The sequence below is a fragment of the Falco peregrinus genome, chromosome 11 (genome assembly GCF_023634155.1).
Source record: "Falco peregrinus isolate bFalPer1 chromosome 11, bFalPer1.pri, whole genome shotgun sequence".
NCBI lineage: Eukaryota > Metazoa > Chordata > Aves > Falconiformes > Falconidae > Falco > Falco peregrinus.
In genome coordinates, this window is record NC_073731.1 from 12,355,851 (window position 1) to 12,373,013 (window position 17,163).

Genomic DNA, 17,163 nt, shown 5'->3' on the forward strand with positions numbered 1-17,163 from the left:
TTCTATAGGTTTCACTCAGTTACACATTCATGCATTCTTACACAGATATACATATGACTTTCAGCCCTTTACATACCTGACTGGGATGGGTTGTGAAAGCTAAAAATGAGTCAAGGTATTTTCCAAAGTTGGCTGGCGTTTCCACATCAGAATCTGAGCCCTATTAGGAAGACAAACAATTTCAGACAAAATACTAACTCTCAGTCATGCTGGGCTCACAAGTGGTATTTGTGTAGCAGCACCAAGGCCAGAGACTGTACAGGAGCAGAGACAAAACCACTGAACAACTGTTTTTTTTCTGAAACCAGCACAGCCTGAGCAACAGCAAGTTCTGCCTACCAGCCTGGGGGTGCTGAAGACAGCACTACCCGCATTCAAGAGGAAAGGGCGACTTCTCAGATAGCGCAGTTCTGTCGAAACCACATTCATAACTGCTGCTGCCATGAGTCACAATGTTACTCCTACTGGGTCAAGCTCAGCCAGCAGTACCAAAGTGGAACTTGCAACTGTGGAATTTCACAAGCAAATACACCCAGATATTTCACTCTCCAAATGCTTCCTGTATTTAATGTATGGACATCTCTTACCAATGACTTTCTGGGAATTTTGTCAGGAACTTAAAGTTTTGCACAGAGCCACAAATTCAAGGCTTTGCTGCTCCTTGCTAACCATATGACCTGATGCCCTCAAGATCCCCGTTCTGGAGCTGTACAGCTCAGCGCTGCCTCTCCCGAGTGAATCTCTATGAGAACTCAAATCCCCATCTCATTCCTTCAACACGGACTAACAGCTCCCACTGCTATCAGCAAGTGAAGTCACTGAAAGTAGTAACACTCTTTGTTTGCTGTCCATTCCTTTTAGGGATAAATTCTCAAACATGGGTTGGGTTTTTTTTTCTTTCCCTCCCTGTGAGAATTTACTTTGCTCTATCACTAGCACAGGCTGGCTGCCTCAGTCTCCCCATGAACAGCATCTCTGGGAAAGCCTGCCTTCTTTACTGTAGAAGCACTGTGCTGAATGGAGGGAGTGGAAATTCAACAACCAGCGTAGCATGCAAAGTATCAGTGTGCAACTTCATCTCAACATTGACACAAAGCATCGGAGAGATGAACAGCAGGAACAAAAACCGTTTCTTCCTTCAGCTTAAGAGAATCTTGGTAGAATAACAAACAGGGATACTCTCTGAATTATTTCTAATATGGAAATTTAAAAGGCTTCCAATACAACAATAATTTCCTGGAGTAGCTTTTCCTGTGGCAGCAGACAGCAAGAAACAGCCAATTTTCAACAAAGCCTCAGCATTTTACAGAGGTTATAGGAGATGATTCTTAAAGACAACAGAGGCATGGAATCAGTCAGGGTCCCTCATTCTGCGTTCCTATGACTTGACAGGATAGTCATCCCACTTACAAGCAGAGCCATTTCTGCCTTTTCCAAACATGTGGAGAGCACCCTATGGCTACCACATGTAGAGAGAGAAATCTGGTGCTACCTTACATCAGGGTCACCTCACCCCCAGCCCTAAAAACTAGCCTTGCCAGGGCTGCTGCTGGTATTAGTAGAGACTTACTAGCAACGCACATAGCTGGCTGCCCAACGCGCACAGAACTTGGCAAAGTCTCTTCAAGAACACATAGTGCTTCTCCACCAGGCCTTCTCCATCTGCTGTCCTGGGAATGAGGGGAGGGGGAAAAACAGGATCACAGTTACTCACGCTGCTAACAGCACACTGCTATCCAACTTGCAGATAAAAAGAGGACTAGAGCATTTTGATTTTATTGCAGTGGGACTTTATTTGCTATGATCATGAATTACTGCTTTATTGGCTTCTAGAAACTCTCTGAAAAGAGTCCCTCCTGATCAGTTCCAGGCTAAAAAAGAAAGCTGGGAAAGTGGTGATATTTACACCACTTTGTCTTTCAATTACAGGACTTGAAAAAACTTGCAGTTTTTCAGGTTTTGGAAAAGAAACAGTGGTTTTGTTTTCTTCTAATCCAGTCCCAGCTTCCTGCAGTTAAGCAGCAATCTCTTTTGCAAGTCACATCTACAAAGCCATTTGTATGCAGTTTTGTGTGAAATTACAGCAGCAGGATGGTACTCACTGGGCAGCAGAGAGAATGTAGTGCATGGCAACGTCTCCAAACAAGACCATCAGAGGCTTCCGATCCTCCAGCTTACCCTATGAGTAAAATATGCCAAATGCCTCAATTAGAACACAACTATTCCCATCCGCAAGTGAGATTAGGAGATCCCCAGTCGTCCTTCCATCTGGGGAGGGGCTTACAGTCCACAAATGACTTCAGTAAAAACTTGCCAAAAAATCGAAGATATTCCTGATCCCCAAGCAATCCCACCACAGGAACTTTAAATCAAAAAAACTGATACTGAGACATGAACTCTTCTTCACACCACACTGACTAGTTACTTAGAGGCAGCTGATAAACGCTCAGCCTTGACACTAAGCTGCTTGTGAATGTATGGGTCAAATCACTTGTTTAAATCTTACTGTCATTTCTCTGAGCTGCCAGATGACACAGTTGGTGACAATATTTCCCACTTTACAGTTGTGGAATGTTGGGGGGGAAGAAGGTCAATGGGTATCTCCAACTTCAAAACTGTGCAGAGAAGTGAGCACAGAAATTGGAGTGGGTTCCAACAGCTAATGTATGTATTGTGCTGGCATGACATTGACACCAAACATCATTAACACATGCAGCCAAATTTGAATTCTGTTTCTTAAATGAAAGGACAAAGATATCATTCTGAAGAATTATATAGAACAGGAGGAAAACAAAGGGGATCAAGAGGAGCTGAGGAGGAAGAACTCACTTTCCTGCTGACAGCAATCAGAAGACACTCTGCTGCTCCTATTTGGAGCTCAGGCTCATTTAGGAGCAGACATAACATCTCCAAGAGCTTGCAGTTGTCTGCTGTGATGTGGCTCAGGGCCACCCAGTCAATGTAGCCGGCCAAGGTGTTGAGTGCTGCTATTCCCACGCGGCAGTTTGCCTGGGCCTGCGAAGGGAGAGGAGGCAAGGGGTCAGAGCCAGAGAGAAACACCAGTTCCCATCTAAAGCTGTCCACTCCCTGGAAGAACAGTACCAGGAACCACCCTGAGAGAGTGAGAGACTTGGACCCTTCTGCTGCCACCCCTCACTTCTCTCTTCTTAAGCAGTTTGTATTATGGGTGAACAAATCCATCTGTAAATGAGAACTGCAGGTAATATACTCCAGAGCCTGGGAAAAGCCTAGTTCTAAGAAATCTTGGTCTTAAGAATGACTAATGCACTAACTCCCATATAGCTCCACTCACCTTTGGCTCCTGAGCCAGATCAGTCTTCTGGAAAAGAAAACAAGAGATGGTAAGCGAGCAGCTACAACACATACTTCCACTCAGCCACAGCTGGACAGGCTTATTTTCGAGAATGCAGCCAGAAGCACGTTCACAGAACAGCTGCCTAGTGAAAGAGGCTGCAACACAGTCCCCCGCTCAGGACATGGCTGCAGCCATCATAACCACCTCCACAGCCCTCTGGCGGGTAAGGCAACAGGACTCTGAATTGCAAGTTAAGCCACAATTTCCTTCTCATCCAAAAGATGACACTCCAGTCAGCAGGCACCAGGGAGACACAGAGGACAAGAAGGAAAGGCATTTCAATGCTTCCTGGAAGCTTCCAGGAAAGAAACTTTTAACCTTTTAGAGCATCTTGCATCCAAAAGCCAGACTCTGAAAGATGCTGGTGGCTTTTATGTACTGTGATTGACGTCTGAAAAGGGTAAGTGATTTGTCCATGGTTAGAAAGGCAGCTGGAGAGAGAGCTGGGGCAAAAGCTTACAGCCTGACTCCCAGATCCAAACACTTAACAGCAGCAACACGCTGCTTGCACCATCTTTTTGGCTAATGCAAATGAGTCCCTCAGACGCTCAGGTTCAATTTGTTTGCCAGTTGCAAAGACACACCACAAGCATTTCTTTCCACTGCAAGGTTTTGGTTTGGAAATTCTGTCCATCAATGTGTTCACACAGCGATTTTAGGTTAATCTGGTTGTGTCCCAAACATTTAACGATGAGCCACCATACCAGAACTGCATACTTATAAGCACTGCAGATAATTATGGTCTTGGGGAACTGTCCCTCATCTCCCCCAGTCTCAGTGTGCAGACAGGTAACTGAACACCCAACCCTCAGAATTTACCCTGTGCACAAACATCCCAAAGATCTGCTAACCTGTGGAGTGGTGAGGGCTTCTTGTTCCTGGGGTGCTCCAACCTTGCCAATCAGAAAGATTCCACCGTTAGCAGAAGCAGCCACACTTCAGAGCCTCAAACACTGAAATTCAAACCTTACCTGGAAATGCATTTCAACCAGACTACAAAATGCACCAGGGTCTCCCACCCACCACCATGAACTGCACAGAGAACTGTCTGCTCTACAGGTGGGTTTGTTCAGCCTGTCAGTGCATCAGGAAAATGAACAGAAGTCAGGTAGGAGAGGGTTTTTCATTGCCTCCCAGTTTCACATTTAGTGTAACTCTGGATTTTAATTCGCAAAAAAAAAGAACAAGAGATACAGCTAAGCAACTTATTTCTAGATTGGTTTCTCAATTGTGCTTCACTTCCAAATCCACTTCCTCCTCACACGAACAGACAGGGGTAGAGGCTTGCCTTCACCATCCATCTTGACCAACCTGCGCAACTCTGACTTTAGGTAAGAGTTCAGGGACGTCTCTTTACACAAAAAGGAAGAGCATTCCTCACCATAACTTGAAAAAAAGGGCTTCTTGACCCGAGCTCTCAGTGAAAAGGACCAGAGAGGCCCAGATGCAATGCTGAGGTATCAAGAACTCATGCATTTTGGTGCATCACCACAAAGACACCACTGCAGCATAAAAGAGCAGATGTGAGCCCAGGACAGCATCTCTTTACCACTGCGTGTTACATAAACTCCCCCAAACCTCTAGCTGTTTCTGCCACAACCACACCTTTGTTTTGCTAAGCTGTACACCCCTAGTGTCAGCAGAGCATTCCAACAGTATGGATGAGGCATGCATCTGCTCAAGCCATTTACACTAGCAAATGCGAAATACCAACACTAAGCCTGTCAACCTCGTGTGTTCAGTTCCTCTGATGAGCACTGGCTTACCAGGCCACAGCAGATCCCTACCTCACAGCGACAGCAACAGATTTCAGACAGTTTCTGCACTTGCTTCCCCAACAACTTGTGAGTTGTATCCCAATTCCTAAACACCTCCAGCACTGACTGAACCCAAGGAAAGGAGACTCTTACCATGCGTCTGTACTTGTTGACGTTCTGCTGCAGGGTAGTTAGCAGGAAGCTGAAGATCTTCTCCATATTCTGGGTGAGGGTTTGCTGGATATCTCGTCGCCGCTGGGTAGGCAGAGTTTGAAAAGTCACCACATCCTCTGCCAGACGTAGGAGGATGAACATCACCAGTTCCGTCTGAGTTTCCTGATGTCCCAAAATGAAATACTCTCCATCAGTACAGTTCAAACATTAAAATCTTTGGAGGCTACCTCAAAGATGCAGAGAGAAAGTGAGCACGCACAAAGACACAAGTCACGCCTTCAGAAAACAAGACAGGAGGATGGCCCTCTCTCTGCTAAAACCACCTCTGAGAATAACTTAATCTTACAGGGATTTTTTGAGTGCATCATCAGCCTGTCTCACCTGACCATGAGTGAGTTAGGCTTTCCTCAGGATGATGGAAGACTGAAACCCATACCATGAGCAAGCAGAAGAGAACAGACAGGTGTATTTCATACCCCTTGCTTGGAGAGGGTATCCAGCTCCTTTAGCATGTCAGGCCAGTGCTGAGGCCATTCACGCTTGATCATCTCCACCACAATGCGAGACAGAACATCCTTAATGTGACTTTCCTCCTCCAGAATACTTTGAGTCCCCTGTGGCAGAAGAGGGGCAGAGATATACAAAACAGCGAACACCAGACATTTATAATTCTGACCTGGGAAGCACAGTTGTTGCGAATATTCTAAACCACATGAAATAAAACCAACAAAACACAATGCTGGAAAACTGGGTCGCTCTTCATCCCAACTACCTTCCCAAGCACCTATACCTAGTGAACTCTGGGAACAAAAGGGATTTTCCTCAGAAGGTCATTTGGTCATGAGAGCAGTGACAGCAATAGAGAAAACACAACTAAGATAACGATGTCATTATCTTGCAAAGGATAAGAATATCCATACTTACTGAATTCCTTCCTAAGAAAAATTGCCTTATCTATATGTTATATGAGCCTCACAACTTCCTGCCATGTGAGGTGACATGGTTATTGACCTGACTACAAGCCGGAGACAAGCACTGGAAAAAACAGGGTTGCACAGCAAGAAGTAATGAAATGCAGAACTGAATTCAGGTCCTCTGTGCTAATTAATGGAGTCTTTTTTTCCTTTCGTTCCCACTTCCTATCTCCAAGTGAAAGAATCATGTTTCAGAGAACAGTCTGGTGTAGAATGTACTTACACTGGATATGAGGCCCATGACATTGTTTTTTAGATACACTTTTTCTAGGCGAGGCATATTGTTCCAGCGGAACCTGTTTGAAAGAGTTGGAGGGAAAAAAAAAAAAAAAAGGACACCAAATCAAAAAATTTATAGAGATGTCTGACTTGATTCTTAATGAACCATCTAGAGAAAGACACTACAGCTCACTGACTGCCAGCACCCAATCCCTTAATGAAAAGGCTGAGTAAAAACTGCTGCTGGAAAATGGGCGTGCACTACTGAAGTCAACAGACATGAGAAGCAGCAGCAAAAGCACAAAGCATCAGGTCTGTAGAGGCGGCAGAGAGAATCTCAGAACTGAACTAATACAAAGCCTCTTTGTTAGCATGAGGCTAATGACAGAGAACACTGCAAAGACCTGCTGATAACCCTGCACGCTTATTTACGTCTTGCAACGTTAACATGCCTCAGAGCTTGGTGAATTAACCTTCCCCATCTGCCTGAAAGCAGCTTTCTCCTTTCATACAGGAGAGAAACAGAGGGGGACAGCAACTGCCCTCTGCTGCAGAACAGACTCTCCGTGTCCTGAAAGTGTCTCCCTGGAGCGGGAGATGCCGAATGGGAGCAGAGCCCACGCCAGCGGCTGCGTGGCAGCGGGCCGGCACCCTTCCCCAGCACCGGGCACCGGGCAGCAGCCGAGCTGCCGTACTTGACCACATGCTCCAGGATCTGCAGGCCGAAGTGCCGGACGATGGCCGTCTGCGTCTTCTCCGCCAGCTTCAGCCCGCAGGGCACGCAGATGGGACACTTCTCCTTGAACTCCTCGCAGAACTGGGAAAGGACCGGGGAGACGCAGTTAAAACACAGGAGCGGCCACGGGGCGGCCAAGGGGCAGCCGGTAACGGGGGTGGGTGAGGGGCAGCCCCTGCCCCTCAGGGAGCACGTCGGGGAGCGACCCCCTCAGCGCCGCGCAGGCGCAGCCCCCGCCGCCTTCCCCCGCCTGCCGCCGCCTCCCAGCGCCTGAGGGGCCGCCCGGGGCCGGGCCGCGCCCCCCGAGCCCGCCGGGCCCGCCGGGCCCCGGGACCGTGCGGCCGGGGCGCCCGCGTGGCCGCCACCCGGCGCCCCCCCCTCACCCGGCCGCGGGTACCTTGAGCGCCTCCAGGCGGTAGCGCTGCGTGGAGGCCGGGTCCATGATCACCGTCACCGCCTTCACCAGCTGCTCGCAGAGGCTGCTCACCTGCTCGGCGGACATGGCTGCGGCGGCGGCCCCGCGCCAGCGGCCACCGACGGGCGAGAGGAAGGGGCGGCCGGCACGCGGCGCAGGCGCGGCCCCCGCGGTGCTGTGCGCATGCGCGGCGGGAGGGGCTGGCGGGGACGGCGCGTGCGCCGCCCCCCCCCCCGGCGAGAACTACGGCTCCCGGCGTGCCCCGCGGCTCCCGGCGGGCGGGGCGGTCCCGCACTGGGGCGCTCAGTCGGTCCGTCGGCGGGCGGCGTCGCTGGGATGTCGCGGGGCCGGGAGCGCGTGGTGGCCCTGGTGGACATGGACTGCTTCTTCATGCAGGTGGAGCAGCGCCTCGACCCGCAGCTGCGCGGCCGGCCCTGCGCCGTGGTGCAGTACACCCAGTGGCAGGGCGGCGGGTAGGTGCCGCCGGCGGCCCCGGCCCCTCGCACCCCTCCGGCGGGGCCGCGCCCGCACCGCCCCGCCCCGCCCTCCGTGTCTTGCAGGATCATCGCGGTGAGCTACGAGGCGCGCGCCTTCGGCGTGTCCCGCGGGATGTGGGCGACGGAGGCGCGGGCGCTGTGCCCCGAGCTGGCGCTGGCGCGGGTGCCCCAGGCGCGGGGCAAGGCCGACCTCACCCGGTGAGCGGGGCCGGGGGCCGGGGCGGCGGCGGGGTCCGCCTGGCGGGGGGCGCCGCCTGAGCCGTGCCCGCCGCCCCCCGGGCAGGTACCGGGAGGCCAGCGCGGAGGTGATGCAGGTGCTGTCGCGGTTCGCCGCCATCGAGCGGGCCAGCATCGACGAGGCGTACCTGGACCTGACGGGCAGCGCGCGGGAGCGGCTGCGGGCGCTGCGGGGGCGCCCCCTGGCGGCTGCGCTGCTGCCCACCACCTTCGTGCAGGGGCTGCCCGACGACCCCGGCCCCCAGCCCGGCGGGAAGGGTACGCACCGCCCCGGCCCCCAGCCCGGCGGGAAGGGTACGCACCGCCCCGGACCTGCTGGCCCCGCGGGGCTGGGGCCGCCGGCGCTTTGCACACCGCGGCGGGGCGGCTGGAACCGCTTTGCTTTGGGGCCGCGCTGCGAGCTATGAGCCCGGTGCAGCCGCTCCCGGACCCTCTCTGCGGTTCCTCTCCTGCTCCCTGTGTGCCCACAGCGGCGGAGGGCAGGCTGCTTTATCCCCCCCGATGCAAGACCACGGTAAATGGGGGCTGTGTTTTCCCCAGCGAGTGGCTTCTAAGGCGCCTGCTTCCCGTCCTTGCTGCTGGCAGGCAGCTACAGAAGCATGTGGCTGTTGGCTGAGACTGGCCCATGCTGCCAGCCCACTCGCTGGGCTCTGCAAGCATTGCCCGCGTTGATCCCCTTTGTGTCCCTTTTCTAGAGGAGCTGCGGCAACGTGGCTTGCATGAGTGGCTGGCGTCTCTGTCCTTCGATAACCCTGATTGCCCTGACCTGCAGCTGACCATGGGTGCAGTCATTGTGGAAGAAATAAGGGTGGCTGTAGAAGCAGCCACAGGATTCAGGTGTTCAGCTGGGATTTCGCACAACAAGGTACATGTGTAACATGTCAGCCTCATTTCTTCTGAGTAGCAGAGTCAGAATGTGCCGTAGACACTCTCCTACACACTCTTCCAAGTCTGCCGTAGATCGACTGAGTGGGGAATGCAGCCATGTGTGAGCACACCTTCCGGGAAATTATCAGACATGTGAGAAGGGGAGGAGTTCTTTTCCCAGAGATGTGGCCTATGCAGTCAGCATTCAGATTTACTGCCTGGATTCTTGATGTGCCCTAATGAGTTAGCTCGCTAGGAAGAAAAGAGTTTTAAGTCCCCCAGGAAAGTTTTCATCAGGAAAAAATGAGAGCTTACAGCAGGTAACCTCTACCATGAATTTTAAGCAACAGCAGCTGTAGCCAGGGAATGGTTTTTACTGACACAAGTTCCCAGTGACCTGGGGAAAGAAGAACGTCAGTTTGGGGCACTGAGGTGAGTCGGGTCACTCTTCCTCTTTCTGGTCGATCAGTCTTTACCCCTGCTAGCAGACTGCGCTTTGGGTGATGCTCAGCGAGCTGCTGAGAGTAGCCACAGGAGTGGTTTGTGCATGACAGCAGCTGCAGAAACAAACGGACTTTGATGCTGCAGTTATAGAAGATTTCCTGCTGGATGAAGTGCAGGGTGGTTTACTGAGAGCACCTAGCACTCATTTTGTTCTTTGCAGATAAGGTTTGCACCTGCAGAGGTCAGCTGGCTGTGGAAGCACTGTAGCATGTTCTGCACAGCCATATGTCAGCCCTGGTAATCTCCGCACTGCGCTTGCTGGTATAGATATATACAGTTCTTCAGAGACAGCACAGTACATCACAATTTCCTTACTCCCTCAAAAAAAAAAAAAAAGTGTGCTAGGATCCTGTTCCAGCATGTGCAGATTAGAGGTGTCAGAAAAAGTAATTTTTTTTCTCGCCATGAAATCTTAGTGATTGGTTCATCTTGCGGCACTTCACTGTATGAACAGTGTGGGTAAACTTAGAGTCTCCAGTGAAACCATAACAACAATGGGACATCTGGAAAATGACTGGATATGAAATGTTGAAGGAAAGGCATCTACTTTGACTAAAAAAGAGGGAGAATGTATGTAAGTCTGTAAAACAGGCTGTTAATAAAGATCATAGCTCAATAGGCAGGAAAGAAGTTTTGCTTACAGGATGTGTGGTAAAGCAGTGAAAGAGGAAATTATTAGACTCGTTAAAAAAAACCCCAACAAACAAACATCTAGCTAAACGTATTTCAAGCTGGTCTGTATTCTTGATCCTGTGGTAGATTAAGAGTGGGAGGGGAAGCTGTACAGCAGAGAGGCTAGGGAACATCCCTTCCAGGCTAGCAATTCTGTGTTTTGCAGATTTACTTCTGCAGCACTATGCTGCTGTGGACCTCGCAGAGAGAAGATTAAAATAGTGACACTGAGAAAAAGCAAGAAAAACACAGAAGATGGAGCAAGACAGTGAGAGAAATAGCCTGGGGAGGATTATGGGGAAGCTGTGGAAGCTGTAGCATGCTTGCCTGATGGAAAGTTAAGCCAGCCAGAACAGGTCATAGATCCAGATCCCCTAGCTGCCTGGAGCAGAGCTAAAAGTCTGGAAGCAGCAGTGCTTTCAGGGTACCCAGCCAGTGCGTGCCGAGTCCCAAGGTGGGTGCTACCTGAGAGCAAGCAACGGTGCACCCTGCATGTCCCTCCTGGCAGCTATTCCAGAGGCAGCTCTTAGAGGTGATACAGCACAAGCCATTAGGTATTCTCACAATGAAGCCAGTGCAAAGTTTGTAATAACAGGGTTTACACCCTCTTCTGTGTTACAGACGCTGGCAAAACTGGCCTGTGGGTTAAACAAGCCCAACCGCCAGACACTAGTATCTTCGCGATTTGTCCCACAGCTCTTCAGCCAACTGCCCATCGGCAATATGTAAGTACTGGGGAGCTGCCTGCTTGTGTGCTGCTTGGGGCTTGGGCTGAGCTGCTCTGTGGCAAGGACATTTATTGGAAACGTCCTTCCAATTCCACAACCCGGGCTTTTATCAGGAAGAGAGCCTTGTTTGTCTTCATTGTTGTAGTACTTGTTCCTGTTGGCTTGCCATCATTGCTTGTGTGAGCAGAACTAAAGTGACTTGGGGGTAGAAAACTGCTCCTGGCCACCTCAGCAGAGAGCAATTTGATGGTAATTGATAGCAGCCAGCAAAAAGACTTTCAACTCTGCAGTAACTGCTCATCAGCGCTTGTAAGAAATGGAGAGGAAAGCCTGCCAGTAATCAATCCCTCACAGCTATGACAGGCAGCTGAGGAGCATGCTTGGGAGCTGCAAGCCCTGCCAGTGAAGGGACCACACACAAAAAGCCCACCAGCATCCTGTGGGCAGCCTTTCCCTGGGTACAGCTGTGCTCAAGATGACTGCTAGGATGCATAGGTATAAGCCAGGGGCAACTGCAGGACAGGAGACTGTAAGCTGGGCTCCCAGAGAGCAGATGTGGTTTGGTTTTGAGCATCCACACTGTGCACAAGTCCTTTTCCTAGCGTAGGGAAGAGTTACCAGCATCGCTGCTCCAGAGCAATGGATCCCTGGTCCTGCTCTCCAGACCTGCACTGCTGCTCTCTGCCTTCAGTGTCTCACTAGGGGTGGAGAGGGGTGTGTGTGGGAAAGGGTCCTGTCTGTGTAGGAGGAAGCAGGGAGCATGTAAGGCATTCTTCAGAGTATGGTTTAGGATCATGTTTTGAAGATGGAGCTAAGGGAGAAGCACTGAAACTGGGAGCCAAGGAACAGGTCCCACTTCAACTCCTATCTGTCCTTCTACTATGAACAGAAGAACTGTTGTATCCCAAGTGTTCCCTTTTGTCCTGCTAGTTCCTGACTGCTTCTAGCTGATGTGATCTAGGGATAGCTGCTGCAAGAAGACTCGATATAATCCTCACATGATGCTTCATTTGTGTTTTCTCTTTTTCTTTCTTTTTCTGCTGTAGCCGTAACCTGGGAGGCAAGCTTGGCACTGCCATCACAGACATCCTGGGAGTAGAGTACATTGGGCAGCTGACGCAGTACAGTGAGACAGAGCTCCAGACCCACTTTGGAGACAAAACTGGGTAATGATAAACCACTCACCACAACGTGACTCTTGGCAGGAACTGAGACTTCCTTTCGGTCACAGGTTGTTCTGCTGTGATTAGGAAGGTTGGAAGGTAAAACTTCAGTGACACCTTTGAGAAACATTGGACTGGCAGGCCACAAACAGGTGTTCGGTCTTGACTGCTCCCAGGCACCCTCCGCAGGATAATGTTTTGCCTGTCAGCCAGTTCCTCTGCTTTCCTCTAGTGTCTTAAGGATGGGGCCAAGCTGTGGAAGGGCTCCCTGCAGGCTGGGAAGGAGGCCGGCTTGACAGTCTCATTACAGAGGAAATTACAAGGCTGGACTGGAGCCTGAAACACCACTTCTGGGCCCAGAGCAGCGGTTGGGGTGCCGTGCAGACCGGTGAACTGTTGCCACTTCAGGAGAAGAGGCAGAGAACTTGTGCCAACAGGCAGTTGTGGCCCGAAGGAAGCCTGCCTGTTTGGCTGTGGCTGCAGCAAGAGTCAGAGCTTGCACAGAGCTGAAAGCATGGTTCAGCAGAAGGCTGACTTGCTGCCCAGTGATGCCTGCCTGTCTGTGGCAGCCTTCACCTCATGCTTCCTCTGTGACTTTCAGGTCCTGGCTCTATGACTTGTGCAGGGGAATTGAAGAGGAACCTGTCAAAAACCGGTACCTGCCCCAGTCCATTGGCTGCAGCAAGAACTTCCCTGGGAGGACAGCCCTGGCCACGCAGAAGGAGGTAGGAGAAGCTCACATGTAGCAGAAGGCTTTGACACTTGCAATAGAGAAGATGAGAACACTAAAAGCTGAGAATAACTTGCAAAACTGCTGCTTTTGTGTGTCACCGTGCCCTAAAACCCAGCCTAGGGTCTCAGTAGGGGGAGGTGGTTTGGCCCCCAGAAATTAGGGAAATACCCGTTTGACAGAAATGTATTGACAAACTCCTGCACAAAGGAGTCAAACAGTGTTGTAATTTCCACAAGCAAAACCGTGGGTGTGCTGTTCAGAAGGTATTTAAGGTGCCAAGCTTCAAGGGCTTTGTTGCTAGAAAGAAGGTAACTAGTCCAAAGAAAGAGAGAGGATGCACCTTACCTGTTAGCTGGGGAAGGGCTCCCACAGAGCTGTAGGGAGATGCAAAGAGAGATCCAGGGCAGGGAACTCGGATTATTTGGCAAAATCTAGTAGTAGGGCTGCAGGGCTTGTATCTGCAGTGCCTTGTCTCCACTTGAATCCTCATCTGGGCTGATTTCTCCAGGAGTACTCCAGATACAGGGCCTGTAGTCTGTGCCCATTCCAGTCAGATCCCCCTGCAGCATTCCTGATGTGCAGAGCATCGCTCTGGCCTGGTGGCAGTGCTGTGACCAGTGGCCCAACCTGTCTGTTACCACTGTTTTGTCCAGGTGCAACACTGGCTCCTGCAGCTGGCCTTGGAGCTGGAATCCAGACTGATCAAGGACAGGAGCCAGGTAAGGAGGGGAAGCACAGGAACCAGCGTTCTCCCTGCTGGCCTTCAGAAGGCCATGCAGTGCATTTGCACCATGAGCTGTTTGCAGGAGGCTGAGGGTGGTGTATGAGGAAATCTGCTGGCCCTCAGATGTGTGCTGAGGTGCCTCAAGCAGAGAGGTGTGCAGGGGCCTGCCCAGGAAGGATGATTTTGGCCAAGAACACTGCAGGGCTAAGGACAGTCCTTGTCCTGTACTTTAGGATGCAGGGACCTGCATCTTCATCCTGCCGCACTGCTGCTCCCTTCCAAGCCTTTTTGCTGATGCAGTTCTGCCTGTGCTGTGGGCTGTGAGGGGATGCAATACACTTGAATCCAAACGGTAGACTGCAGGCTAGGGTGATAGTAATATGCAAACTTCATTGCTGTTGGGGGGGGGGGGGGGGGGGGGCACGGGGGCGGCAAAAAAAAGTGTGCAGCTGCCTTTGAAGGAAAGCAAAGACTTACTGCTTCCCATCCTGTGTGGTGCAGCTGTACAAGCACCGTACAAGCTGTTCTGTATCTCATCCCCTGGAGATCAGGCCAGGCAGGACAAACTGCCGTCTGTCACACAGCATCTTCAGGAGGTGGTAGCCGTTAGTACAGGGTTCTGCGCAGTGAGACTGTCTCCTCGGCCTTTCCTGCAGATGTCGCTTGAAACACTGCTGCTGCTTCTCTCTGCAGAACCACCGAGTGGCCAAGCAGCTGATGGTGGTCATCCGCATGCAGGGAGACACCCGGGTGTCACGTTTTTGTGCTCTGTCCCGCTATGATGCCCAGAAGATGTGCAACGATGCCTTTGCTCTCATCCAAAACTGCAACGTGGCTGGGGCTCAGCAGGCGGCCTGGTGAGTGTGGGAGAAAGTGGTTCTCATCGCTGTCAGGGGTGGTTCTCCTGCGGGAGGTGCAGGGTGAGCCAGGGACCTGACAGAAAGGAATGAGTGTTATGCCAACTGGCAGGAAAATCGATCCCCAGCACACGCACAGTGGAGCGCAGTGACTTCGCTTGTTAGCAGTAGGACAGCTGTGAAAGGCTGGCCTCCTCTTAGCCCAACATCTGGCAAGACACTTCTGACTTCTGTACGTAGAGCTGATTGCTGCTGGTAGCGGGTTGTCCAGATGAAGCAAGGCAGTCCTTGCCCTGCTGGGCCGGAGAACGGCTAGGCCTTGCTGTCCTCCCCTAAGGACAAATGTGCTTTTTGGGAGGAGGCTGCTGGGGCAGAAAGGAAAAGCTAAGGTGCACGTATTCAACATTACTGCCTGCCTTCCTCCTGCTCTGGAGTGAAGGCAAGAAGGTCCTGTCTGTTAGGCTCTGACAATGCTGCTGCTCCCTTAAGGCCCTCTCACCTTGCCTGGGAGTCTCACAGCAGCCATGGCCCGTGGTGGGCTGGAAGTCCAGGCTGGCACTGGCTGCCCTGGCTCCAGTGCCCTTTCCTTTGCTCTGGGATGCTGCTCTGGGAAGGAGGCTTTCTGCTCTGCCCGCTGCAGCCTGCTGTGTCTGTGAGACTGTTCTGGAGGTAGCAATGCCAGCATTTGTCAGGGGAAACTTCTCTTCTGCCCCTTGCCAGATACCCAGACTGCAGCTCCCATCTCCTGCCTGTGAACATAATATATTGCTTAAAGTCTTACCTCAGTGGACTTCTTCCTTCCCAGGCTGGTGTCTGAGCTGATGCTGGTTTATCCTTTGCAGGTCTCCACCACTCATATCGGTGCTTCTCTCGGCAAGCAAGTTCTCAGAGCCTGCCACGCTCCTCTCTGCAGGCATTGCCACCTTCCTGACAGGTGACACCCAGGCTGACGGCACTGCCACTGGCAGCCAAGACACCGCATCTTCTAGGAGGCCCAGGGTTAAGTTCTTCAGGAGCCCAAGCAAAGAGCTTAGGGAAAAACCAGCTAATGCTATTGAGTCATTCTTCCAAAAGGCAGCAGAAAGGCAGCAGTCACAGACGGCGGCAGCAACCAGCCTGCCCGCTGCTACCACTGCGGAGTCACCTGTGCCAAGCTCCCCAGAGCACAGAGAGAGAGATGGCACTGGATTTGCCTCTGTGCAGTGTGACATAGAGTCCCCTGCCAAGCGGAGTCCCAGGGATGGGAGCCCTACTTCTCTTTACAAGAGGCTTCCCTGTGAGAAGTTGCTGTCTGATGCCACACAAACACCCTTGACTCCACCCAGCTCCAGGACCCTTCTGAAATTAGAGCCAGCTATGGAGGGAAATGAGCAGAATATGCCACCCTCTCCCGAGCTCACTCCGCTCCCTCCTGCCTCGCCAGGGGACCAGCAACGCTGTGAGAAGTGCGGTCAGCTCGTGCTGGTGTGGGAATTCCCAGAGCACATGGACTACCACTTTGCTCTGGAACTGCAAAGCTCCTTCCTGGAGCCCAGCGCTCCCACGGCTCCAGCAGCAGCTCCCAACCCAAAGGCTGCAGGTTCCAGGTCTCCTGCCAAGGCAAAGAACAAGCCCAAGCCTCCAGCAGCATCTAGTGCAAAACGACCCAGAGAAGGTGTGACAAGAACTTTAGATTTTTTCTTTAAGCGCCCACCTCCTTAACTCCTAGCCATGCTGAGAGTTTTTAAATAATCAGTGTTTTTAAATACAAAGTTTTTATACTGCCTGTCAGATTTTAATGCAGAAAAGTCTAATAAATTATCTGTAAGTCTAAGAGGAACTGGAACTTGTGAATTGCGTAAGATGCTGGATGTACCTAGCTTAGCAGGTGGCAGCTAGCTTGCCTCTGTCTGCTCGGTGCTCTCGGAACCTGCGTTGTACTCTCATCTATGCCTCTTGCCATGGGTATTTCCATGGCATCACTGCTCAGTGACTCTTCCTACTGTAAAAGCAGGCAGTGTAAGCACAATGGCTTATCCCAGGGAATCTCTAGCCAAGAGATTCAATCTCTTGAATCCTTTCCAGCTGCTTAACATGAAGCCTTCACCTCATGGTGGTTCTCTGGCTGCAGTTCGCAGGCCTTGCCCTTACTGTACATCTTATATATGGTAGCTTAGCCCTGTGGTTCCTTCTCCCCTTCCACCAGGAAGACTGATTTTTATCTCTGCCCCCACCATCCAAGGATTTTTGTTATAGACAGTCTGGCAATTCCCTCTGTATGACAGTCCACTGAGTGATGCTTATCAGCAGCTCTGGAGTGCGCAAGAAAGATTGCTCCTGCCAAGATCTGAGGAGGTTGGAGCTGCATAGATATGCTTTTTGTTGGGCTTTCTGAAATCTTCGCACCAGTTCCTAATACACTATTGACACACAAAAAGTCTACTTCTAGAGTACTCATGAAGGGACGGGAAGCATACCCAGAAGTCACACAGACCTGTGAAAGCTTTCCTCTGTTGCAGAAAGGGTGTATAACATTTTTCCTCCTTCCCAG

The 17,163-nt window shown here is 51.5% G+C and overlaps 2 protein-coding genes across 8 annotated transcripts in view; one reads left to right on the forward strand and one right to left on the reverse strand.

Moving 5' to 3' along the window:
- Positions 1-7,819, reverse strand: part of XPO5 (exportin 5) — a 32,047-nt gene extending 24,228 nt beyond the window's left edge. For 2 of the 6 annotated variants that reach the window (XM_055816250.1, XM_055816248.1), the window contains exons 1-11: positions 7,634-7,818; positions 7,196-7,317; positions 6,505-6,577; positions 5,784-5,921; positions 5,287-5,469; positions 4,228-4,269; positions 3,314-3,340; positions 2,830-3,015; positions 2,103-2,179; positions 1,571-1,670; positions 77-160 (exon numbers count right to left, since the gene is read on the reverse strand). In XM_055816250.1, coding sequence (XP_055672225.1) covers positions 77-160; positions 1,571-1,670; positions 2,103-2,179; positions 2,830-3,015; positions 3,314-3,340; positions 4,228-4,269; positions 5,287-5,469; positions 5,784-5,921; positions 6,505-6,577; positions 7,196-7,317; positions 7,634-7,738 — 1,137 coding nt within the window. In that variant the 5' untranslated portion in view covers positions 7,739-7,818. Of the gene's footprint in view, positions 1-76; positions 161-1,570; positions 1,671-2,102; positions 2,180-2,829; positions 3,016-3,313; positions 3,341-4,227; positions 4,270-5,286; positions 5,470-5,783; positions 5,922-6,504; positions 6,578-7,195; positions 7,318-7,633 lie in introns of all 6 variants that reach the window. The other 4 variants (XM_055816253.1, XM_055816251.1, XM_055816249.1 and 1 more) reach the window with 3 other exon arrangements.
- A 139-nt stretch (positions 7,820-7,958) lies between these two features.
- Positions 7,959-16,446, forward strand: POLH (DNA polymerase eta). 2 transcript variants are annotated; one of them, XM_055816255.1, is made up of 10 exons: positions 7,959-8,124; positions 8,212-8,346; positions 8,432-8,643; positions 9,081-9,250; positions 11,050-11,153; positions 12,203-12,322; positions 12,921-13,044; positions 13,706-13,771; positions 14,470-14,633; positions 15,476-16,446. In XM_055816255.1, the coding sequence occupies exons 1-10, from the start codon at positions 7,988-7,990 to the stop codon at positions 16,332-16,334; spliced, it is 2,091 nt and encodes a 696-aa protein (XP_055672230.1). In that variant the 5' UTR covers positions 7,959-7,987; the 3' UTR covers positions 16,335-16,446. The 2 variants fall into 2 exon arrangements, with proteins under 2 accessions (XP_055672230.1, XP_055672229.1); XM_055816254.1 differs by having other exon boundaries at positions 7,971-8,124; positions 8,432-8,679.
- Positions 16,447-17,163: the final 717 nt, after the last annotated feature.